This window comes from Carassius gibelio, chromosome A19, assembly GCF_023724105.1.
Source record: "Carassius gibelio isolate Cgi1373 ecotype wild population from Czech Republic chromosome A19, carGib1.2-hapl.c, whole genome shotgun sequence".
In the NCBI taxonomy this organism is placed as follows: domain Eukaryota; kingdom Metazoa; phylum Chordata; class Actinopteri; order Cypriniformes; family Cyprinidae; genus Carassius; species Carassius gibelio.
In genome coordinates this window covers 11175189-11202227 of record NC_068389.1, presented here as the reverse complement: position 1 = coordinate 11202227, position 27039 = coordinate 11175189, and the positions used below count along the sequence as shown (strand labels likewise).

The 27039-nt window shown below is 37.2% G+C and overlaps 1 protein-coding gene across 1 annotated transcript; it reads left to right on the top strand.

Moving 5' to 3' along the window:
- The first annotated feature begins 2381 nt into the window (after nt 1-2381).
- On the top strand, nt 2382-26230 carry kpna6 (karyopherin alpha 6 (importin alpha 7)). The gene is made up of 14 exons (XM_052533431.1): nt 2382-2582; nt 7906-8039; nt 10335-10430; nt 10602-10701; nt 10780-10874; nt 10961-11092; nt 11193-11281; nt 11403-11502; nt 12538-12701; nt 14059-14137; nt 14246-14371; nt 14588-14715; nt 20728-20906; nt 22675-26230. Exons 1-14 carry the CDS (start codon nt 2579-2581, stop codon nt 22860-22862), a joined length of 1614 nt encoding a protein of 537 aa, XP_052389391.1. The 5' UTR covers nt 2382-2578; the 3' UTR covers nt 22863-26230.
- Nucleotides 26231-27039: the final 809 nt, after the last annotated feature.

Sequence of the window (27039 nt, the reverse complement as noted above, 5' to 3'; positions counted from 1 at the left end):
TATGTATTAAACCTGTCATTATGTCCTGACAGTAGAATATGAGACAGATAATCTGTGAAAAAAATCAAGCTCCTCTGGCTCCTCCCAGTGCTCCTATTGCCATTTGCAGAAAGTCGTGCGCTCCCGGTAAAAAACAACCAATCAGAGCTGCAGTCCGTAACTTTGTTCGTGTTCAAAATGTAGAAAAATGTATATAATAAGCGAGTACACCATCAATCCATTTTCCAAACCGTGTTTTTGGCTTGTCCTGAATCACAAGGGTGCACCTATAATAAGTGTTTATATTCTGACTATTTTAGATTGCTTCGGGGATACCGCGGCGGAGTAACCCAGTACCTTTGTGATTCTTCATAGACATAAACAGAGAGAAGTAGTTCCGGCTACGATGTTCTTCCGCAAGACGCAAGCAGTTCTGTTTATTAACCGCTAGAGCGTCAAAAGTTCCCTACCGCAGCTTTAATAAATAAGTTTCAAGTTCAAGTTAAAATATGTGTTTCAGCAGGCTATTTTCATTATAGATTACATAGATTTATTAAAGATTATATAATTATAATTAGCCTATATAAAGTAATAATAATGAAAAAAGTAGCCTATTTTTATATTACTGGGGTAATTCCACATAGCCTGCATAAATTGAAAAGTTTGATAAGATTTTAAGCAGATATCAAGTCAAGTCAGGTCTGCTTTATTGTCAATTCTTCCACATGTACAGTACATACATACAGAGAATGCATTACTCTCAGACCCCCGGTGCATACAGATGACACTAACAGTAGAGCCTAAAAATCTAGATCAAATATAAAATATAAGATACAGCTATTCAATAGGGGCATGTAAAAATAAATAAATAAATAAATATGATAAAATTAAAAAATAAAGTTTAATACAGCAGCACAAGGTACATGGCAGATACAGTGCAAATCAGTGACGTGAACAAACAGCACCGATAAAAAGATTTTTAGTGCAATAAATAAACTTTATTCTGTCTGATTAAAGTGACAAAGGGCTAAAGAGCAGTTATTTTATTTAACTGATGAGGTAGTAGAATGATGTTAGTTCCATGCTGAATGAGGTAGTGAGCAGACCAATGCTGCACAAAATGACTGGTGCATGTCATCGTTTGTCAGTGGGAGGCAGGGTGGAAGGACCTTGGGTATGTGGGATCTGTGGGTGGGGTGGGTGTTCAGTGGTGCCCTGATGGCAGCAGACTGAAGAAGCTGTGTGATGGGTGGGTGGGATCATCTGTGATGCAGAGGGCTTTACGGGTTCTGTAAATGTCCTCTAGGGAGGGGAGAGAAACACCAATGATCTTCTGAACTGCTCTCACTATGCGTTGCAAAGTCTTTCGGCAGGACGTGTTGCAGGCGCCATACCACACAGTGATGCACCTCGTCAGGATGCTCTCGATGGTGCCTCTGTAGAAGGTGTATATGATGGGGTCGGGGCTCTAGCTCTTCTCAGTTTGCGGAGGGAGTAGAGATGCTGCAATGCTTTCTTGGCCAGTGCTGCAGTGTTGTCAGTCCAGGAGAGGTCCTCTGTGATTTGCACACCCAGGAACTTGGTGCTGCTCACTTACTCCACAGTCGCACCATTAATGGTCAGAGGAACGTGCTGAGTGTGTGCTCTCCTGAAGTCAACAACAATCTCCTTTGTCTTCTCCACATTCAGAGAGAGATTGTTGTCACTGCACCATCCGGCCAGGTGGCTCACCTCGCTCCTGTAGTTTGTCTCATCTTTGTTGCTAATGAGACCCACCACAGTCGTGTCATCCGCAAACTTAATAAAGAGGTTGGAGCTGTGTGACAGTGTGCAGTCGTGGGTCAGCAGAGTGAAGAGGAGGGGGCTCAGCACACATCCTTGGGGGGCCTCAGTGTGATGGTGCTGGATGTGTTGCTGCCAATACGGCCTGAGGTCATTCAGTCAGAAAGTCCAACAGCCAGTTGCACAGCGAAGTGTTGAGTCCCAGCTGGATCAGCTGGATACTGATAAATAATATAATTTATATATATATATATATATATATATATATATATATATATATAGGCTATTATTATAGGCTTCTTCTTTATGTTTACATTTTCTTATTATTTTAAAATTGAATATTTCTTGAATATTTTTTTTGTGTTAATATGCACAAAATAATAAAAACAATATTTGCTTCAGCCAATTTTTGTTGACAGTATTTGTTCTTTGTGTATACGGGCAAGCGTAATTAGCTAAATTGACCATGCAAAAAACCTGTTTAAGGGAGAAATTATTATTTATCCTATAGGTTATTTTTATAATTTGTAATGTTTTAAATCACTAAGACGTTAGAGATTAAAAAAAGTTACGATACAACAGTGAGATAAATATAATATTGTGTCCATATAACTTCTGACACATCCTGACGACGATGCGCTTGCATTTTGCTCGTTTCTCAACAGAAATAGGAAACGCTGTCATTAAGTTTGTCTCCTTCGGCTCCCCGTAGATCACCGACATATTGTTTGTGAGAGATAAATTCTGGAAGACAAGGAAAGTGTTAAGATTACAACGTTAATATAACCAGTAAACAAAGCGTACATCAGAAACCACGATGGGTAAGTATCAAACCTATGCTGTATTTGACGCGTCAGCTCTGCTTTTTGAGCGCTTTAGGGACAAAACCCTAGAAAAGCTACATCATGTCAGTTAAAGCATGAGTATGAAGGGCCAGTTAGCCTAGCATACCGCTGTACTCGACATATGTGTTTACCAGTGAACCTGAGAACAGATACTTGAAGCTAGAACGCCTTTATGACAGGCGCTTGTGCGATTTATTGTGAGGTGACTGAGGTGGAAGTAGGTTTGAGTCTTTGCAACGCTTGGTCATGTTCAGCCACAGATTATGAAGTGGTCTCATGTTTGACTCTACACAGTGGACGAAGAGGAAATACTCCGACATTATAAGTGGAAGAACCAAGTGAACTTCATTGTGCACATAAACAATGGCCATTAATGCTGTTTAGGTAGATGGCTGACTAGGTTTACACAGACAAAACAAATACTCGCCTCCGATTTCAGTGAGTTAACTTAGTCAGCTGTAACATGTGACCAACCCTGATAGCCGATAGTTTCTGTTTTATATCCATTTATCAGATGTCTACTCAAAGGCTGTTTCTTGTCAGAAGATGGTTATGTTGTCAGAAGGTGGTTATGTTGTCAGAAACAATCAAACGTCACATTAAAATATCACTTGGGCCCTCGGTTTTCGTGAATGGGTTGTTTGAAGGTTGGGACAGGAACGATAAAGATAGGATGTCAGAATCTGACTGCTGCCGACTTGGTTTTTATTTCAATGAATCATCACGGTGGAAATGAATGAGATATCTGACAGGATATCCGTGACAATTCAGTGGATTTCAGACACACTGGCATTTCAGTTTGCATTTTTTGAAACCAGGATCAGTTTAGGCTTCAAGTTTTGCTTCTCATCGCTTTCCATGGTGCAAAATTGATCCTGAAAAGAATCATTACTTTTACACTCTGCTCTACGCTGAGGATTTTTTTTTGTTTGTTTGTTGTTGGTCCGAAACAGGCCAGTGTTTCAGATTGGTATTGGTTTTTCCAAAATAATAATAAAACAAAACTTATATTTGTTGTTTTTGACCTGTGTAACTCAGAATTTTAAGAAATTTGGTTGTAACACCAAAATGTTGCATACAAGTGAATTTCTTGAATCTAAATTGCAATACCACAGCAATAACGACTACTAGCTAAATAGAATTAATAACTTAAAACATTATAAGACAAGTAAACAGCCAACAAATAAATTACAAACAAAATCGCAGATGCATGGTACATATAACAGTAATATTAGGTGAAAAATATTACAGAAATCAAATTAAATATAAAACACTGCATAGCACTGTGTAAATTATATAGATGGATCCTTATTAATGCTACACAAGTTTTAGTCGAGGAGTAGTGTGTGGTTTTGCAGGTTGAACTTTGGATAGTCTAGACAGCACCCTAGTGCTCCGTCTTTAAGCCGTAGCATACACACTTATTTAAAATAGTTCTGTGACGGGGGCCCAGCCCACACTGCTATTTGTGAAGCCCATGTGATGGGCAACGATGTAATGGAGTACTTGAGTCAGGTTGAGCCACAGCTTGCTTGTCATCCCATCTAAATTTGTAGAACAGAGTCATTATGATGTTCTTTCTCTTCTTAAAGGAATAGTTCACCCCAAAAATGAACATCCTTAATGTTGTTCCAGATCCTTATGACCATCTTTCTTCCATGGAGAACTTATCCTAAATGTAATAAAAGTGAACTGGGGCTGTCAAATTCCAGAATTAAAAAAAACAAAACTTGACCTCTATCATTGCTCTACTTAGCAGTTTGATTTATGAATTATGAATCTGATTGTGTTGTCAAGTTTAGCTTATGTCTCAAAAATATGATCACGATTTTGTGTCCTCTTGAAAGCTCCAGTTTCCACATTGCACTTAAGTTATCAAAAGTGACAGTAAAAACATTTATAATGTAACAATCTATTTCAGATAAATGCTATTCTTTTGAAATGTGAAACAAACACTACAATGGTTTTCAACATTGATTATACATGTTTCTTTAATCAGCACAGTAAAATGATTTCTGAAGAATCATGTGACACCGAAGTAGTGATTTTGGAAATTCAGTTTTGCATCACAGGAATAAATTACATTTTAAAATATATTCAAATAGAAATTGGAATATCTCAACTCAGCGAGGACTTGGCAGAAGTTTGCATCGAGGTTGCATTGCGATCGGACACAAAGAGGGTAGTTGCAAGGACCCTTATGAAAGCTAAAATGAGGAATGGGTAGGGTTGCAAAAAGGTGAAAAATTTCCAGTAAATTTAGGAAACATTCCAGAAATTTGGGAAACTTTTCAGGATTTTGGGGAATATTCCAGGAACTTTTTTGGAAAGTCTCCAGAATGGGACACCTTATGGTCTCATGGACTTTAACAGACACACGTACGCAGTGGCCATTGTACGTCCACAAGATCGAAAGTTCACATGAAGTGTGACATTTTGGACATGATCACTGTCTTTATGAATGGACTCACTCGTTTTGTTTAAAAACGTAATAAATTTATTAAAGAAACACCGCTGTGTTGACCGGAGGCACACAACAGTTATGTTGTGGCTTTAGTTTACTATTGTTGTTCAATATTGTATAAAATCAGCATCACATTGTGATTGTGCTGATATTCGGGAAAACCAGGGCTCTAGGGGCGATGAGGAGTAATTTTCCTCTAAAACCTCGGAAATTAGTTTGCCAGTACAACTCAATATGATATGAAACTGATGGTACATCACAAAAAAGCTTCAGCTTTGGGGTTTATTTTTCTTCAAACCAAGACAACGTTAAGCAAACAGTGTTAAATCCTATCTAAATTATAATTCTATTTTTATACAATAAAAAACTTAAAAGCGCTTTTAGTACGGGTGCTTCAAGATTTTTACATCTTCATACTCAGCACCAGTGCAAAAGTGTGCACTGCAAAGATGATGTGAATACTGAGGGAACGATGGCGGACTGAGGATTTGGTTTTCATGCAAAAGGCAACCATTCTTCCCATATGGGTTTGGAACAACAGTAAATAACAAATGTCATTTTTTGGGTGAAGTTGAACTATTCCTTTAAGCCATGGCCTATATTGTTCAAGAGCAGATAAATTTGAATGTAGCCTTCTTTATGTTGGGAAGAAGGCCTCACCCATCAGGAAGTCTGATTTCTAACAGTCAGGCTGAAACTTGTGGTAGTTCTTTGCCCCAGACCTGCAGATCTTTACTGACTGAAGGTCATGGAGGCCTTCACATGGTGCCACTGCTGATTTTGGGTTCTTTTCTTCCTTTGAGATGCAGTGCAATAAGATCATACAGAAAGGATGGGCGCTGATCCAAGATCTGAAGCTGTAACCTCAGACGCTTTGTCTGTTAGTGCCCTGATGTGCATTCGGTAGCATTAGCCAGTCATCATTCAGCTTCCTCTGCTCTCAGTGATGCACAAATGCTGAGACAGGCTGCTTTAGCGGCTTGCTCATGTAAACAGCGTTTAGATACTCTCACTAAAAGTGGTTTTGCTCACTGACTCCGGGTGGCTCTGTTCAAGTGTGTTGTACTCAGCACAAACAGACCAAAGTGAGTAATGAAGGTGGAGATCGCTGCTGAGAGTGCTAAACAATTTCTCCAACATTCATTATGTTTTGAAGGGAAGGGTTTAATAAGCTATGCATTTCCACATTCATTTTAGTCTTGTTACTGATGACATATGCACTCGTGCAGATGGCACACCAATTAAAATTGTTACAGCTGTTTTGTTTTTCCTGTCAAGATGCCCAGATACATGGGTATATGTCCACCATGGACTGCTTGTCAACTCGTTAACAGAGATATGTACTTGGATATTTTTATTGACCACCTGAAAACAAATTCTGCATCCCTATTCACAGACTTCAAATCAAGATCATTACTCTTATAAGACAGTATCATTACAATAACATTCAAAAGTTTGGGGTCAGTAAGTCCTAAAATGTTTTTTTTATTTAATATAAAATACAGTAAAAAACAGTACATTTATATGGTGAAATATGATTACAATGTAAAACATCTGTTATAATTAAAAAAATATTTTACCTCTGTGATGACACAGCTGATTTTTCAGCATTATTACTCCAGTCTTCAGTGTCACATGATCCTTCCGAAATCCTGATTTGCCACGCAAGAAACTTTTTAAACTTAATATTATACATTTGGAAAACAGTTGCACTTTCATATTTTTGTGGAGACCTTGATGCTTTTTATTCAGGACACTTTAATGAAGAAAAAAAAAACTATTTTGGTAATCAAATAATTGGTAGATTATTCTAACGATAAATCAAGTAATCTACAACATTTTATGTGGTAATACAAATAAACCTAAGCTAACAATGGACTTTTGTAGCAATGACTTGTATAATAGCAATGAGGCAATAACTGGAAGCTATCATATGGTTTTATTGAACAAAACGGTTGAAATACACATAATAGAATAAACTTCTGTACATTGTACTATATCAAATGCCTGCAGAGGGCGCCAAAAGCCTGATATTTGTTTTTACACTTTACAGCACGATCTAGTCCTTGTTTAATATTGACTAAACAACATTTAATTCAAATCTTAACTGTAATAGTTTGCCACTGCGTTATGATATAAATGCTAGAGCCACTGTCATTTCTCGAAAATGTGGACATCAAAACAGGCAAACTGAGGATGAGGGTTTAAACTTTTGAACAGTTAGCATTTAGCAAGATATTCTTCTGTATATCTTCTGTATTCTGATTCTGATTAAAAGAACAACTCAATTAGCTTCCTTCAGGGTGAAGCTCCCCATTGTTTTTGAAAAATGGGGTGGACCCAAAGACTGCAGTGTTTTTTTTGTTACTTTTCATCGAAAATAAATCTTGTAGCAGAGTCACAGCAATGGTTTTTCGGTGGTCGAAATCCATTTCTGAAATTTCCTTGTTGTAACAGATATCGCAGCTGATGGATGCTTAGCAATGATAGACGCCTCAGGGGCGCAACTGCCCGAACACTTTGGAAAGGAGAAAATGTGTGTGTGTGTGCAACTACACGCCAACTGACATATTTAGCTGAGCAAGCCAAATGAAGTGAGCGAAAAGTAAGCCCATTTCGAGAGAAAGGGCAAGAAAGTTACTTGCAAAATATGTTACTGCAAAATTGTTATTTTAAAAAATACATTTTCGCGGGCAAAAAAAATATCAAGCTCATTTTTTTAAATCGTACGATTAATTGATTTATCGACTATCGCGACAGGCCTAAGACCATTTAATAGTTTGTTGTGTTTTTGGAGATGTCTGTAAAGTGTTACTAATTCATTATGTTCTGCAGAGCCTTCAGGAAGTCCTTCAAAGGATAATTTCAGGATGAACCGCTACAAGAACAAAGCACTCAACCTGGAGGAGATGCGTCGGAGAAGGGAGGAGGAAGGCGTTCAGCTGAGGAAACAGAAACGAGAGCAACAGGTGACTGTCCACTTGCTTTGTTTATTTGGTTTCATGTTTCCTATATGACCTTTCCTTTAAAGGTAACCTGAAAATATAATGAACCCCATTTAATTTAACATATATGGTTTTGGTTTTATTGTGCACCGTTAGGCAGTGCATGTTATTCCAAAGAGAAAAACAAAAACAAAACAAAAAACATAATTATCCACCGTTAATATGACTTATACCACTATTCAAAACTTTGGGGTTTGTCATTTTGTGAAAAATTATTTTGTAACATTATCCCATTCATCCTTTTCACATTGACTTTGCTGATACAGATGTTAAATGCAGGGCTTAAAAAGTTCTCCGGCACCGTGCTGGATTTCCGGCAAGCAGCGTTTAATCCTACATTAAATAATAATAATAATAATAAAAATCTTGTTGATTGATATCATTTTGAGTCCATGCATTCGCCTACCAATGGTATGAGAGGTGCAACTTTCACTCTCAACCAAACTAACATAAGTAGCCAGTCAGAATGTTTTGCTTTTATAAACACAAGACGCGCATAATAGTATTCAATTGCAGAGTTGAAGTCCTAGTGTATGGAATAATATTGCGGACATTATTCAAAACGAATTGCAAACTGTATTTGCAATTGTGTTTTCAATTTGTGGACGCATAAAATGTGACAATCCAAACGCAAATGCAAATCGCACATTACCGTTTGCATTTTCGTTTAAGCGGACGCACAGTGTCTGCCAAATTTAAAATGGAAATGCAAAGTCTGTTTGCAATTGTGTTTCCCATATCTTACGAGCTATGAGTCTGTCATATTTAAATAGCAATATTAATTACCACATTTGCCTTTTCACTCTCTCTGCACTGTGCACACATGAACGATTAATGGCAACTTTATCAGTAATTTACCAGTAAAGACTGTATGTGTGAAAGGGGCTAAACTCTTCTTCTGTATAGGCTGTGAATTTTAATTGCTTAACGTAATCTGGAAAAACTGTGTGCATTATCTCACTAGATTTGTAACGTAAATCATTTCTAAATCTTTGCCAACACAGCAGATACATCAACCTATGTCTCAATATGCCACTGTATCGTACATCGCGATTTCAAAATAAATGTTTCTGCACTTGGCCAAATATTTAAATTTAATGGATTTAAAGATAATTTAATCAAGTTGTAAAGTTAAACCTCACCAGGCCATTGGCGCCCTCTGCAGGTATTTGTTTTAATACATAATGTACTTAAATTATGTTCATGTTGTAGGCATATTACATTATGTATTTTAACAGTGTTGTTCAATACAATCTTGTAATTTCTTGGTTTAGATGTTTTATTTGAGCCAATTATTATTGCCTCATTGTTATATATAAATAGTCATACTAAAGCCTGGTTTTCACTTGGATCTGTTTGTTACTAAATGAAAAAAATGGGATTACTCAGTTGTCAAAATAATCAGTAGATAAATTGATTACAATTAGTTACAGATTATAATAGATTATAATTAGTTACAGCCCTAGATTAGTTAAAATATTTGTGAAAGAATCAGTGAAAGTGACTTCACATTCAGCCAAGTATGGTGACCCATACTCAGAATTTGTGCTCTGCATTTAACCCAGCCGAAGTGAACACACACACACAGAGCAGTGAACACACACACACACACACACACACTGTGAGCACACACCCGGAGCAGTGGGCAGCCATTTATGCTGCGGCGCCCGGGGAGCAGTTGGGGTTCGATGCCTTGCTCAAGGGCACCTAAGTCGTGGTATTGAAGGTGGAGAGAGAACTGTACATGTACTCCCCCCACCTACAATTCCTGCCAGCCCGGGACTCGAACTCACAACCTTTCGATTGGGAGTCCGACTCTCTAACCATTAGGACACGACTTCCCCACACTATTTGCAAATGCATTGTTTTTCTTTTTGTAATAAAAAGACAAACATTATTGAAAACTTATTGTCATGTTCTCATCTCATTAGCTAAGTGTATTTTCACACCCCTAGTGTCGATAAGCGATTATATAACTCATAATTTTCCAAGTGTATGATACAGTTTTCATTCTGCAGGTCAATCATATATTCATGAAAAAGAAGATCAGTTTGAATAAAGCAATAACTTTGCCATAGTATCCTTTCAAATGTTAAAGTTGTCAAAGTCATTGCATGCTTTGCATGTGCAGCCCCGCCCCTGGAAAAAAGTTCAGGCTAAGGATTTGTTTTTTGCTCTAACCCCTGTAAATGGTCTGAATGCTGTTTCATGTTAACTTTAACTGATCAAATTATTGATTCTCTCTTTTTCTCTTGGCAGCTGTTTAAGAGGAGAAATGTGGAGCTGCTGGGTGAAGAAGGGGGAATGTTTGACAGTCCACTTACAGATTCCTCCATCTCCTCCACCACAGCACCAGTGAGTTCAAACCCAAAGCATAGTTTGCTTTCTCCCATTATGTCACTCAGGGTCTGTTGTTAGTAGTGCATTATGACCCCTTAATTCAATAAGCACAATTGATTTGAAGTTCTCCGAGGTGCAAACCTGGGTCGAAAACAAATTGTGGTCATTGCTCTATTGTTTTTTTAGGATGGAGTAATAACAAGAGACATGGTTGAAATGCTCTTCTCAGAAGATCCTGAACTACAACTGGTCATAACGCAGAGATTCAGAAAACTGCTTTCCAAAGGTATCTGGCACAAACACATGTCTGGAGTTGCCTAGAAGCGTGTCTGAGTTTTAATAAATCAATCTTTGTGGTGTTCAGAACCAAACCCTCCTATCGACGAGGTGATAAGCACTCCGGGAGTTGTGAATAGATTCGTAGAGTTCCTTCAGAAAAGTACCAATTGCACGTTACAGGTGAGATGTGATGAGCTAAAGCTAAATTAGTTTCTCCATTTTAAAGTTTTAAAAGCTGAACCTTGAATTATTTTTTTATTTTTTAGTTTGAGGCCGCTTGGGCACTGACCAACATCGCATCTGGAACATCTCAACAGACAAAGTTTGTGATCGAGGCCGGTGCTGTACCTGTCTTTATTGAGCTTCTCAACTCCGAGTTTGAAGACGTGCAGGAGCAGGTACAAGTTATAAAGCTGCAAGGGATAAGTTACCTTGTTTTGTTTGTGCTAAATGGGTATATATCCCATGTGGTTATGTTACTGAATCTTTGTGTCACAGGCTGTTTGGGCTTTGGGGAACATTGCGGGAGACAGTGCTGTGTGCAGAGATTATGTGCTAAACTGTAATATCCTTTCTCCTCTACTAATGTGAGTACTCAGTTTTTCTGTTGACCTTACACAGTATTGTCATTTATCTGACAAAGCAATGACTTTAACATCATCTGCAGAAGAAAAAACTTTTTTCCATTAATGATACTTTTTCCCCCAGGCTGCTGACCAAATCAACTCGTCTCACAATGACCAGGAATGCTGTGTGGGCCTTGTCCAACCTCTGCAGAGGCAAAAGTCCTCCCCCAGACTTTGAGAAGGTCTGTACTGCTCGTCTGTCCCTTTGACAACACTCTTTATTTTCTTATGTTTAGGAAGGCACTTTGTGCTTTCGAAAGGTCTCATGTGTCATAGTGTCTCATATGAAAGTGAAGAATGGAGTAATGGCTGCTGAAAATTTAGTTTTAACATCACATGAATAAATTGCGTATTAAAGGGGACATCAGATAAAATATTTACTTTTTTTTTTTTTTTAGCTGATTTTGCATTCAGTTAGGTTTCTGGCATGTCTGCCAGCTCAGAAAAGCTGAAAAGATAACAGGCAGCCAGTGTTTGGAATAACGGCGATTAAAAGAACGGCGTTAGGTAACGACGTTATTTTTTCAGTAACGGGGGTAATCTAACTAATTACTTTTCCCGTCGTTACAACGCCGTTACCATTACTGAAAGTTATGTATGAACGCCTGTCTGTTCTAATCATTTCAACTGACTTGTGAAAACTGCAAAAAAAAAAAAAAAAAAAAAAAAACATTTGACACATAGCAACTTTTTTTCTTTTTTTTTTTTACAGTAACGGAACTAGTTACTTTCCCTGGTAATGAGTTACTTTTATTATAGATTAATTCAGTTACTAACTCAGTTACTTTTTGGAACAAGTAGTGAGTAACTTTAACTAATTACTTTTTTAAAGTAACGTTCCCAACAGTGCAGGCAGCCAGTCATCCAGCAAGCTTTCAGTTTCAGTTTGTAGTCGGTTTCTATGTAGATTGCTAGTTATTTGAATAAGACTACCTCCGAGCCATTAACCGAGTCCAAGGCAGCAATTCAGGTGTCTTGGAAGACAGGGGTGGGGTGAACAGTAGCTCATTATCATTTAAAGAGAAATGCACTGAAATGAGTCACTGTGATCATGTTTTACATGGTTAAAAGTGTGTTGTTTTATATGTCCATTGAGGAAGTTTAAATAAAGTTGTTAACTTTTTTTTTTTACGTATTTATTTTTATAAATCAGTCTAGACGCTAAGTGCCACTTAATCCACAGACTTCATATTGAAAGCTGTCTTTTGCTCTTGCAGGTGTCTCCATGCCTGCCTGTGCTGTCCCGTCTTTTGTTCAGCAGTGATTCAGACCTGCTGGCTGATGCATGTTGGGCTTTGTCCTATCTCTCTGATGGGCCCAATGAGAAGATCCAAGCAGTTATTGATTCAGGGGTCTGCAGGAGACTGGTGGAGCTGCTCATGTGAGTCCACTATTATGACTAAATTATCATTTCTAAATCATATTGAAACTACTACTCTTTTAAGTTCCGTAATGACATATTTCAATGTGAATCTTAATTTTCAGCAGGACATTAGGCCAAGGTGTCTTAATTGACTCATGAGCTGTATTTAAAATGAGTCTGAAAACAAACTTTATAAATATTTGATTTGATATTTTTCTAGCTTAGTATTAGAGTAGCAGAATGTGTATAGACAGATTTTTTTTTAACTTTGAGCTTTACCTAAGCCAATGGTTCTCAGAAAACATCCAACAGGTCCGCCAAATGTACGCCACTTGTAGCAAATGTAGCATTGTCAGTTGTCATTGGAGATTCTTAGTCCTCCTTTCCATTCTTTCAATCACTTTACGTATACCTCAAAATTCCATGTAAATTATTGTGAAACCCACGAGACGCAACAGAAAACCCTGCGTCGATCACAGTGTACTCCATCCTCCTGTTGTTAACATTGTTGAACGCCGTGTACAAATGACGTGACTGTCGACCACCCTTACGTCACTTCCTAGTATACACTGTCGTTTCGAATGCAACCCTTTAAATGGTACTGGAAAATGGTTCACACAAAATGATCCCACTACTTTAGTACTGTCAATTTAGCTCTGGAACTAAAGCAGTGCAAAAGGCCCTTATATTGGGATCAGAATGAAGGTGATGCAAAGACTGTTTTGTTAACTTCAGTGCATCTTTATCATTTGGTTTCTGTGCAGACTTGCGTTTGCCTCTCTCTTTATTTATATGACATACGTGAATTGGTAGGCGGGGCTGAGGAGGCAGTGCTGTAGAAGCAGGTTTTTTTTTTTTTTTTTTTTTTTTTTTTTTTTTTAATTAACTAGGAAGTTTTGAGTTCTGAAACGTACAGTATGTTTTTTTTTTTTTTGCACAGTGATCTCTGTCAAAAGATCAAGGGAATTTTGATTTCTTAGTTCATGACCCCTTTAACATGAATGAAAACATGTCTGTGATGGATATACTTGCTGTCTTTATAATGGCATGCTCTGTATAAAGGATTATAAAACATGTAATTTTCACAACTCGCACCTTTCATAACAGTTTTATGTAGTTTTTGTCTACTGAGAGGTTTTGTTTTGTTTTTATCAGAAAGATGTTTCATCAGCTGAATAATCAGTATATTGTTTAATAAAAGAACACACTGTACTGCTATACTTTACAGCCTTGTTTTCATTCCTGTCAAAAATTAAATATGGCACTACCCTGAGGTCTTTATCAGAGGCCTTCAAATATTGTGTTGGACAACCAGGGACCTTTGAGTCATAAAGTTTGAGAACTGCTGCTCTTGATGATCTATTTCCTCTTGCAGGCATACCGATTACAAGGTGGCCTCTCCTGCTTTGAGGGCTGTTGGAAACATTGTTACAGGAGATGACATTCAGACACAGGTGTGTTAGTATATGAGCAGATATGTTTCTTCATCTTCATGTATGATTATCTCTGGTTTCGAACAGTAGATGGATGAACTCCTTAAGCTTCTATTCTCTCTGCCCAAGGTGGTTTTAAACTGCTCCGCTCTCCCCTGCCTCCTGCACCTGCTCAGTAGTGCCAAGGAATCCATCAGGAAGGAGGCCTGCTGGACTATCTCCAACATCACAGCGGGAAACAGAGCGCAGATTCAGGTACACCCTGACCCACACTCCACTTCCGCTACCAAGATGCACACTCACAGGGCTCAGCTTGTTTATCATGTTTGGCAGGGTTGCACGGCTGTGCTCTCAAACCTTCAAAGGAGTGGTCCTGTTTATAGTACTATAGTATTTGGGATTTATTTTTGGATTTAAGGATAATTTTAATCCTCTGTTCTTTTTCTCACCCATCGTCATCATCTTCTGCAGGCCGTAATAGATGCAAACATCTTCCCAGTCTTGATAGATATCCTACAGAAAGCAGAATTCCGCACCAGGAAGGAGGCGGCGTGGGCGATCACTAATGCCACTTCAGGTGGCACACCTGAGCAGATCCGGTGAGCTCTGAGCATGTGCAGACAGCTCGCTTTAAGCTTCTTAAGCATTCAGACTTCTGAAAAACGTGTCACAAAAAGCCCTTTCACACATACAGACTTTTCCGGAAAATTACCGGTAAATTGCCGTAAAGAGATCATTTGTGAACAGGATAGGATACCAGTAAATTTGTTCCGGCAATTTACCGGTATGAAAAGTTGTAACATTACCAGTAAATTGCCGGAATTCTGCTGTGTGTGAACTCAGAAGGAAAATTACCGGTATGAGCACGTACGAGTTCAGAACGCAGTGGCGCAAGACGTCTACTCCGGGCCAGTCGTAACAATGTGACTCAGTCAAGCACTATTTACGAAAATGAAATGTCATCCATTGGAGTTTAAGAAATTAAAGCACTTCTCCTTATCCGGACGGATGAAGAAATGTGTCCTCATCTGAGAGAGGAACTGTTAGTGATGCAGTAACGTATGATAAAATAACTAACTGTTAACTCTCTCTCCGAGATATGCATTCACAGGAGTCAGATCATCAATAAACTGAAAACATTGCATCTTAAATATCTTACAAAATGCTTACAAAAATGAACCGAAACTCACCGAATACATGTCTCACAGACATGATATATATATGTATAGAAAGCTATAAATTACTAAATGAAACAAATAAAAAAAAAAACTCTTTCATTACATTCATAATCCGAATAGAAGGTGCGTCTAATGAGGAGATGACGAGTCAGGCAACTTCATCCTTGGGAGACAGACTCAGAAAACACTAGTTTATTGGTAAATAATTCAAATATCTCCTTATTATTTCCCCCGACACATTTATGTTAATTACTTTTGCCGGTGCTTTGCGCTATCTTTTGAACGCAGAACTGTTCAGCTGCGCTGATGGCACATAGACTATTTGATATGAATTTAGATCAGCAAAGGCTACATTTGTGAACGCACCATTTCTGCGATGTCGCGCGTCTTACAGACTGCAATTTACAATCGCAACTTTGTTGTGCTATTATTCCTTTCAAGCCGAATTTCACTAAATTGGTCGGCTCCTGACAGCATCAGGTGTTTTATTAATGGTGAGTATAATTATTTTATATATTTATTTCAATGAATGTAATCGATCAGATACCTTAATATTTACACTATAATGGTCTATTATAAAGCTGGTTGGTTTGTATCGGTGACATAATATGAAATATGCGTGCGGCCCGTGAGTCTTGCACTTGGACCATAGTGTTGCCCATGGGGGAAAAAAAAGAGGAGGACGCGTGTGATGAAGCACGTTGAGTCAGTCGGCCGACACTGATGCTCCAACTTTTTTTTAGCTGCAGGTAGCTGCCTTCGGATGCTAGCGACAACAGACAAAAAATGTTCTCCTATAGTTCAGTATTTTGGTTTTAAGTCGTCTATTTCGATGTCTCTGTAACAAAAGCAGTTGAATGAATGCTAAAGTTTTAAACAAAAATGTAACATCAACACAATTACTGACCGCATATACTCCTTCATGTTTACAAATACAAGCGCAGCTGTTTAGAGGTTAATGACTTCACTGAATTTACCGGTATTTTGTAATGGATGTGTAAATGTTGTTTTTCCGGAAAAAAGACGTAATGTCATTGACTGTGTGAACAGAGCATTTTTTTTTTTCTGTAAAGTCGTTCTGGTAATTTTACGGCAATTTACTGGTATTACTGTGTGAAAGGGGCTTTAAGCCTGGTGTACCATTTGTCATCGCTTTGAATAAGTGATCAGAGATCAAATGTGACCCTGGACCAAAAAACCAGTCTTAAAATCTTGAAGTAATTTTTCTTGAAATTGAGATTTATACATCTGAAAGCTGAATAAAGAAGCTTTTCTTTGATGTATGGTTTGTTACGATCGGACAATAGTTGGCCGACATACAACTATTTGAATATCTGGAATCAGAGGGTGTAAGAAAACAACTAGAATATCATCTTTAAAGTTGTCCAAATGACGTTCTTAGCAATGCATAATACTAATAAAAAATTAGGTTTATATATATGTATGGGGTGTAACTATACGCGTATTCGTATTGAACCGTTCGGTACGAGGCTTTCGGTTCGGTACGCGGTACGCATTATGTACCGAACGGTTCGTTGGACTAATTAATTATATTTGGAAAATAAAAAAGGTGTGTGAAATATAACGTTATGCGTTCAACAAGGTAGCCCAATAACCCAAACGACCTAACAGGCAACGCCCCTGACACCCCCGAAGAGAAAAAAAATCTGTGCGCCCAGATTGTGTAAACCGTACCCTCGGTTTTTCAATCCGTACCCACGAATACATAATCCGTGCGCACGCTTTCGCAATCCGTTTCCTCGGATTTGAAAACTGACACGCATTTTACACAACAGTGAAACGTGCATCTAACTCCGGCAGGTGGGGTGAGGTGGGTGGAGCTTAGTATAATAAAATCACAAAAATAAGTCTTCATGTTAAGAGAGAATTGTACACAAGCATTTCCAAAACTGTCAAATGTTATTTAAAAATAAAGCAATTCACAAATTATTTTATGACAAACATGTTTACTGTCATGTACTCATTTATTAAGCCTACAAATTAAAATTATAAAAAATAACTTTATTTTTATTTGTATCATTATTATATATTATTAAATAGGTTATGCATAAGAATCTTTTATCCAAAACAACTTACAAAAGAGGAAACAATTACTCCAGAGTGAGTCACAATGCCAGGTTTATTGTACAATAATAAAGTGCTATTATAAGATTATCACCAATTGAACAAGATTTTAATGCGCATCTTTCTTATTAAATCTTTGTATTCCACCTCGTACTACACTTGATAGAGAATCACTTAAGACACTTTGCTGTAAACCTATTCCACATAATAATATTCAATAAAACTATATGTTAACACGTAGGAGTTTGCTGCATGAATCCGTGAGTATGGTTTACAAATCCGAGGGTACGGATTGCGAAAGCGTGCGCACAGATTATGAATTTGTGGGTAGGCCTACATATTCAAAAACCGAGGGTACGGTTTACAAAATCTGAGTGCACGGATTGGAAATTCGTGGGCACGATTTGTTAAAATGAGTGAACAGTTTATTAATTCGTGAGTAAGGTTTATAAACTGAGGGGACGAATTGCAAAACCGTCGCCACGGATTGATTTTTTTTCTCCTACAGGTGACGTCCCGGGCTCCGTACTACGGACATCACCGCAGCGAATGGTGCATTTAAGTTATAGCCACGGATATGAGACCTTACTCTGTAGTGGAAAACGCAGGTTTTAAGAACATGCTTAATGTAATTGAGCCCCGTTACAATATTCCTTCATGAGCCCATTTCAGCCAGACCGTAATTCCTGCTTTGTTCCAAAAAACATAAGCCCAAATAGAGAACCAATTGAGTAAAAACACACTCAATATAAAGAGTTATGGAGTTCCATATAAAAAGTTACATCTTTGTATTTGTTTATAACTACTACAACAATATTACATTTTTTTTTTTTTTAATAAGGAGCTATTTTTGTTTTATACAGTATGCTGCTAAGAAAACACCATAGAAGATGGGTAAAGAATAGCTCCATCATTGTTCAATGTAAAAAAAAAAAAAAACACATACTTGGTTAGTTTTAATAAAACATTTTTTTAAAAAATCAAGGAAATCTATCTGCCAATTTATTTTTGCTGTATCTAAACCGTTATATATATATATATATATATATATATACGGTAGGAAATTTACAAAATATCTTCATGAAACATGATCTCTTCTTAAGGTCCTAATGATTTTGGCATAAGAAAAATTTATAATTTTCACCCATACAATGTTTTTTTTTTTTTTGGGAAATTGCTAAAAATATACCACAGCGGCTTAAGACTGTTTTTGTGGTTCAGGGTCACAAATAACAAGATATTACTTGATATCATGTAGAGGACCCCTGCTGACACTTATGAAGGTTAATAATTCACCTACAATATCAGATCATTTGACCCTGTTATGATAAGACCAGGGTAGTTCAGGCTGTGAAATGTCATGTGGTGCTACTGCCAAGAGAATTACAAAAAATATATTTTGAAATATTCAAATAAGAATAATAAAGATGTGTAAACTCGCTTGGGTTCAGAGTGTACAGAAAATAAGTTGTTACTTTTTCCTTGATTGTTACACCACATGACATTTTTGAGTAATTAATTTTAAACATTTGCTAAATTGTATAAACCTTTTTCAAAAGTGAATGAAAAATCTAAGAATGAGAATTAATAAGAATGATTGTCTTGTAAAGTACGTCTACCCTCTTATTTGTCAAGGCCCAGTTGTAAGCCTACAGTTGGCTTTGCAATTTTGGATTTCATGGCCAGTCCATATATATATATATATATATATATATATATATATTTTTATTTTTTTTATTTTTATTTTTTTTTTTACTAATCAATGGCTTTTTTCTTTCTGTCTTTAAGCAAGTGACAACAAAGAAATTAAAGAGAACATGAACAATAATTCTTGCTCTATTACAGGCCAAAACGGCCTTAAAGAAAAATTTAGATAATTTGTTTGTCTGAATAGTCTGACTTTAGCTAAGGTTTAAATTATGCTACATAAAACAACTGCAAAACAAAAAATAAATCTGATGGCCTAAATGAAAATGTAAATTCATTCTCTGACAGTAGGTTGGCACTTGGGGATTAGAAGCGATGCAAAAAAATTCCAGACAGTGGTTTCTCTTCAGAGATGCATTCATGTAAACCTCCACCCCAGTTTAATAATTATAATTTTCTTTAGAGCTTGTTCTGCCTGGTACAGTGTTTTTTTTTTTTTCTGTGCTTTGTGTCCATCTTCAGTGTGTCCCATCTCTGGCCTCTGTTAACAGACTTTGTAATATTTGGCTTTTTGAATCACAGTAATCAAGTCACATGACATCATTGGTTGATGGAAAATAAAGATCTAATTGAGTTGGACCTGACCTCAGAAATAAATTCTCAAGATAGTTTAAGTTTAGCATGGGAGCACATTTAAGCCTGTCTGGCCAGGTTGGGTCTTCTCAGAAGGCTATTAGCACAGCACAAGCGCTAATATTAGAGTAATATTAGAGAAGTCTTGATCATCAAGGAGCACTTGTGATGTGTTTATCCAGATTGAATTGCAGTGTGGTTTTCATGCCGTCTAGTGAGATCACACAGTCTGGAAGTATCACTATGCACACTTATAGCAAATGGATGCAGTTTTTATCAGACATGCACTTATGGTACTTAGCCACAGCCAAAGCTTCATTAAATGTATCAACCTATAATTTGTATTTACTGAGTGCTTCCTTTGGCATAAGCGTAGCAACAACTTACCATCTAATATCTCATCTAATTGTGTTTATAATGTACGAGACCTGTTTTTAACTGGAGTGTTGCATAAGTGTGGCGTTATGACTTGACATTATTATTGATGTTTTCTTGATAAGCTTTACATTTGGATTGAGTCCAAAGCATTTTATTGAATTGTTTATTTTTTTCATTATTTTTTTCTAGAATGAGTGAATAAGAAAGGAAACTTGAGCCAGTTGCTTGCCTGATTGTGTTGATGTTCTCTTGCTGAACTTGGGATGTTTGACCCGTGCTCATGGCATCATTGTGTGTCTAAATCTGAAATGCAGATTCTGTTTCACAATGATTTGATGGGTATGGCTTGCCAAATATAAATCCCCTCATCTTCAGTTATTTGTATTGAGGGAAATTTAATTATGATGTTTATTTTCTGAGAAATTAAGTACTGAAGGACAAATATTGTCCCAGTCATAATGGTGCATGGCTAGTTTTATGAATTGATTCATTCCACGAATTTCACAGAGCAGCAGAGGAGGGAATACATAATATTCTGTTCCAAAAAATAAATCTGTTATTTGACTTTATTTTTCGAGGGCAGTACTCCAAGCACAATGTTGTTGAATTTCATTTCCTATTACGTTAAGACAGAATATGGTGGCATACATGCTGTTGCTTATTATTCCCTTGCCTGTTTCTTTTCTGTAGGTATATGGTGAATTTGGGCTGCATTAAACCTCTTTGTGATCTTTTGACTGTGATGGACTCCAAGATCGTACAGGTGGCTTTGAATGGTCTGGAGAACATTCTCAGACTGGGCGAGCAGGAGGCCAAACAGAACGGCAGCGGCCTCAACCCTTACTGCAGTCTTATTGAGGAAGCCTATGGTAACATTTATTTTCACCAAACAATTGCTACAACTGATTGTTTTTTTGGAGACATCATGTCAAAGGATTTGGGGAACGGGCACTATTTTTGGAATAAGCAGCCCAAAATTAGAGAACGCTATTGACTATTAATTAGTTGTTTATTGGCATGAATATTAACAGTTTATTGAATGTTTATTAAAGAACATAATAATGTTTTATTCCGCATGACCATATTTTGGATCCCTTAACTGTAAAAGATTGGCGACGGCCCAAAATTATTGTTGTTTCACTTTCACAGCACGTTAAAATATCAAACTCTTACATACTGTGCATCATTCGAAAGATTAAACACTCTAGCTTCGATATGTGACCAATTCACAAAACGTTCATATTGAGTCACATCTGCAGCTCCCTGGGCTGTCTCTGTGTCTTTACTCATCTGTGCTCGAGCTCCGACTCAGAGGAACCTCATTCGTCTGTCAACCCGTCAATCATATTGCATCTAATAACAAGCCCCGGCTCATTCTGTCACGCACTTCGCCGTTCATTTCTGACCGTAACAAACACAGAGGAACGTCTTTACCCACAAAATATCCAAATAACAAGATTGCGATAGAATATGGTTTATGTGATTTTTTTTTTTTTTGATTTGGGGTGATTTCATAACATTTAAAGAATGTGTACATCTCAAATGCTAATTTGTGCAGCGATATAAAAGGCTATAAATAGGATTTTTTAAGTTTTAAGTAAAATTGTACTAATAATCTCATAAATTCTTATGTAGCTAATGTTAGCTGTAATGCAGCTGCAGAGTAGGTGCAATTCTTCTTCATAATGTTTTGTCATAATTCACATCATTAGAAAATATTTGTTGTATTTTTTTTTTAGAAATACTTTTCATAATATTTGGGTAAATGTATACTGGGATTGAAGCGATGTGGCTTGGTAAACCTTGTAATGCCAGAATAAAGGCTAATAATGGCTGAATAAAAACAAAAGAATAATGATAAAGGAATTTTGAGGATAATGTCTCTGCCTGGCGGAGGTGTGAAAGGTTCACCAAATGAGAACAATAGCATCATGAATGGGGCAGTTTGCTGGACCAGACATTAGATAATAACACACAGAAGAGTTTGCAAAGGGCCATAAATCAATTCCATTAGCCAGCTCTAAAAACACCCATCATGGTCTTAGAAAATGTTTCATAAAATTGATAGTTTTAGAGATTATGTCCTGAAATTTAAAATTAAGCATTAGTAGACTTGTGTCTTTAGCTTCACCATTTTTCTCAAATCATTTACCGCAGCAACATATTTTTTATACAATTAAATTTATATATGTAACAGTCTGAGTAATTCTGATTCCTGAACAGTAAACTTTGAAGTGTCAGCTTTTTGAACCCTACGTTGATGATTTATCTAGTCAAAGACTCATAAGTAGCATCCTTATTATTTTGGGTATGTCATTTGTTTCTCCATGCTGAACAGCAAAGGGGTTAACCCTACACTACACCTAAACATCTTCCTCACTATCAATAAGCAGTAATTAGGAGTTGATGGAAAACTTGTAAAGTGAGTGTGTTCCCTAATCTAAAGTGTTTCCATCAATGTTAAAAATAGTTATTTTTGTGTGTATGGTAAAAACAAACCTTTTGAGCTTTCGGTTTATCAATTTACAAGTCTTGACTGGGACTTTTTATAAATTAAGTGCATCCTTGCTGAATAAAAAAAATAAAGAACTATCAAAGACATCTATGTAACTCCCGCTGTCTTTCTCCTCTTGCCAGGTTTGGACAAAATCGAGTTCCTACAGAGTCATGAAAATCAGGAGATCTACCAGAAAGCCTTTGACCTCATCGAGCACTACTTTGGTGCTGAGGACGAGGATGCCAGTCTGGCACCACAGGTGGATGAGAACCAGCAGCAGTTTCTTTTCCCGCAGCAGGAGGCTCCCATGGAGGGCTTCCAGCTATAACCAGCCTTCAGACTCTTCCCGGCCGCCCCTTCCCTTTACACCCATCCCTGCACCTCATTCCGGTACTAAAACACATGTCGGAATATATCTGGGTGAACCAAATTTCGACCTGTGACACAGACTGATTTATTTATTCACTGAGGTGTGTTTCACACAGGGGAACATATCCACTGCCCTATCACACATGAGAGCAGGATTTAAGGTTTGGCTAAATAATCATCTCCCTCAGGTACAGATCGTGGCGCTGTGGCCCCTTTTTTTCTCTCTCTCTCTCTCTCTCTCTCTCTCTTAAAGGGAGGTATGCCCTTTCACTAAAAGATGAGAATTTTCTCATTTCAAGTCAGAAAATCTTGATCTTCATCCTTATTCTATTGATCCTGGTTTGCTTTTCATTATTTTGTGTTTATAGAATTCCTTTTTTTTTTTTTTTTTTTTTTCTTTTTTTTTTTTTTTTCATTATTCATATCCTGCTTATTAAACAAGCCTGGTTGTTTGATATGCCCATTCTTTATAAACCAATCTCATAATGTGCATAATATCTCCAGATGGGTTTCATGAGGATTTAAGCACTCTTCTTAAGCCGTTCGATTTCTCTTAGTATTAGTATTTATATCAGACCATGCTGGGTGTGGAGTTTATGTAGTCTATTTGACGTGGTGGTGGGTGGTGTTGAAATAATCCAGGTATTTTATTAAGAGTATACTAACAAAGTCATTAGTGTTAAGAGACAATGACTGGAAAAGTGGGGCCCAGAGAGCCCATTTAGTAAAGATAATGCCCAGTTTCCTTTTTCTTTTTCCTAGTCAGAGGTGAAATATCTATTTGTAGGATGTTCGTGGTGTGCAGTGTTTAACTTTGCTTTAACTTTGAAATATGATATGGAGGAAGTAGCGCACATCTGAGGGCCGGAGTAATGCATATGATGGAGTCTTAATTCTGCTCTGTTATTCTCGTCATTAATTGGAGCGTTGTAAATCTGGGTGGTCCACGGTGTTTGTTCGGGGCAGCCCTCAGTATGTGCATGTTGGGGTTTTGCATGGAGTTCTGTTGGTATCAACAATCATTTTGTATCCCTTGCCAGACCTTCATTCAATAATTAGCTTGCGCTCATTCGATGGAGTAGTTCCGGTTTCTTTAGTTTTGCAGGTGCTGTCGGTATGGCAAGGAATACTTATTTAAATAATGAAATATGTGGGCAAAAATATATATATAGATATTATGTTCTATTTGCACACACCTTGCACACATGCATACACTTCATAAACATACACAAACATATTGGCATAAAACTGAGGGGAAATGACTTCCATAATCTCCAGAAATCATTTCTTTTTTTCCTCACGTATACAAGTACATTAATGTTTCACTTTTTGGCACTTTTTGTGTTGATGCACTAAAAGTGTAACACACCTGGGTTGATGTTGGACTGCTGTGGTTTTCAGACAGCAGGAATGAAAAGTTTCAATATTAACCTCTCACCCTGTATAAAAATTACTGTGGTTTACTTACAACTGTGAGTAAACTTTTCATGTCATTATGGAAGAATTTTTCCTCTACCTCCATAATACACTGACCGAAGGGTGCATCTCTGGGTGAATGCTAGGAGTCATTCGATTTATGATGGGCATGCATCTACGAAAACAAAGTGAGTCGTTGACTTCCGAATGATCTGTGAAGTAAAAGCTCAGATCAGCGTTTGTTCTTAACAGAGCAGCATCCTGTGTTTGGTTGACTAGTATCTAGAAGTCTTTTCCTTCAATAAATGTCAAGCTGATGCAATTCCTGATCCGAACTGATAACCAAAAGGAGGTTTCCATACTAGTTCTTGTTCAAGAATCTTTTGGAAATTGAGACTTGAATTGGACTCTTTGAAAACAACTCTCCACAATCTGATGTACTTTAACAACAGATCAACAGGGTTTTATTTCCTATCGCTTCAAATCCTAGTTCTGCATGACATTAGAGGACATTTATAGGAAGTCCATCTCAGAACAAAGATTCCGTGGTCATCCAGAATTCCATACACATCAGAAAAATAAGAGCATGGGGGATGGGTACGCTATGCTTATTAAAATATATCTAATGGTCTACAAGACCACTGAGTGGGTTCATATGTTGATCAAATAAAAGCAAAGAAATTATCTATTAATGGAAATGCACTCTTATTCACAAAAGTGCCAATCAGACCAACAAAGACAAGAGGCTGATGCGTATCAATCTGTCTTTGATTGATTGATTTTTTTTTTTCTTCTATTTTATTTACTTGAATGTGCACACATATTGTGCAAATATTGCTGCTCTGTTTTATTATCTTACAAAATGGAGGTTATATTGCCTGCCACAGTTTCATTAGAGATGTGATGGTCTGCTATTTGTACACCAAATTGGTAAACTCAAAGGTATAACGATACAAATGCATAATTTATTGTGCTGGTTTAACTAATACTTTAAACCAAGGCCAATGCAATGTTAAAATGTCTCATTGTGTTCTGTTTGCTTAGCTTGTGTTACTTTTGGATGTAGTTCTTTTGGCAGAGAGGAAGTGAGAAGGATACTAACGATTGGAGGAGAAACTCTGTATGTTCTTTTCTTTCTTGTTTGTTTCCTGTTCATAAGCACACTATGAGCTGAACATGTAGACCCGACAATGTTGTTTCAAGTCTGACTTCCCTCTGTAAGTAACCGGAGCACTATTACAGCAAATCCAAATCAGTTCAGGCCTCTTTCACAAACGTTTTGTTCTCATTTAAGGACATTCGCTTTAAGAAGCTAAAAGTTTAAATAGACACACACACACACACAGATCTGGTTGTTATATGATCTGTGTGCTACATTGAAACCAGAAATGTAACTGTTATATCGGCACAGTTTAAAGTTGCAGTCCCTGTACTGCTCTTAACTCTTTAAAATAACTTCTGAGAAGTGCAGAAAACAATAAAATATTTACAAAAGGCCACAAATAAATGAAATTGGGTCTTCTGTCCTAGATCTTGTAGATGTTGACGTTTGAAGACTTTTTGTCTCTTCCAAACCTGGAGCCGATGCACATGGCTGTGTCTAGTAATGCGGACTCACCTGTGTTTACAGTGCTACATGTTGAAGTACTTTTCATACATAATATTAAGACTTGCCCAGGTGGATATTGTATCCTGGTTTGGTCATTTATTTCCTTTTAAATGTATTTATAATTAAATCTTTTTTTTTTCTTTTCCTCCTCTGCCTACAATTGCCTATACTGTGACTGACTTTACCGACGATATGAATGAGTGACCGTCACACAAACATATACATGAACAATTCTGAACAAATGTTTAAGAGGGGTTGTTTTTCTCATTTTTTGTCCAGATACAAATAAAATGATAAAACACCTGGTTTGTAAATTTATTTCTCTGAAGTCAGTATAAGAGTGGTGAATACAGCTGTGCAAGAAGGAAGGATGCATGTTTAATAACATTTATACTGTAAAAATAATTATATATATTTTTTTTTTTCCCAAGTTGACATTACTTGCGCAAGGAAATGTGGCTTCATATAGACCAATATTGCTTAAAATACAATATTTGTAATTGATACAACGATAGGTATGAAACTATGAAAACCTTTGTCAGTTTAAAGTCTTGAAATCAAAATTATTACGGTACACACAACCTTGCACTGCTCTCAAATAACGGATGTACTTCTGGCTGAATTAGCTTAGACAATGCAGATCAAGCCTACAACCTTTTTTTTCTGTTACAAATGAACTTTAAAGCCGCAAGATGTTACTTAGTTCAAAATGTAATGCTGGGGATGGTTTAAATGCAATTTTTAAAAGGGTTATTGCTATTTTCTTAAGATACTTTTAACTGGCATTATTGGTCTTATGATATAGCAGTATAGATGTGATGAACTTCTTAATTTAGGCCCTGAGTTAAATCCAATTCATATCGTTCCTGGTATGCAGTGGTTAGTTACATAAAGTGGTGCAAGGAAGGACATTGGTAAACCAGTATCGCGGTCATGGGTGCCCAAGGCTCACTAATGCACATAGGGAGTGAAGGCCTGGTCTGATTACACAGAAGAGCTACTTTAGCTTAAATTGATGAAAAACATAATGCCAACCATTGAAAGGTGTCAGAACACACAGTGCCTCAAAAAGTTTGATGCGTATGGGACTGCAGACCAGTCAGAGGACCCT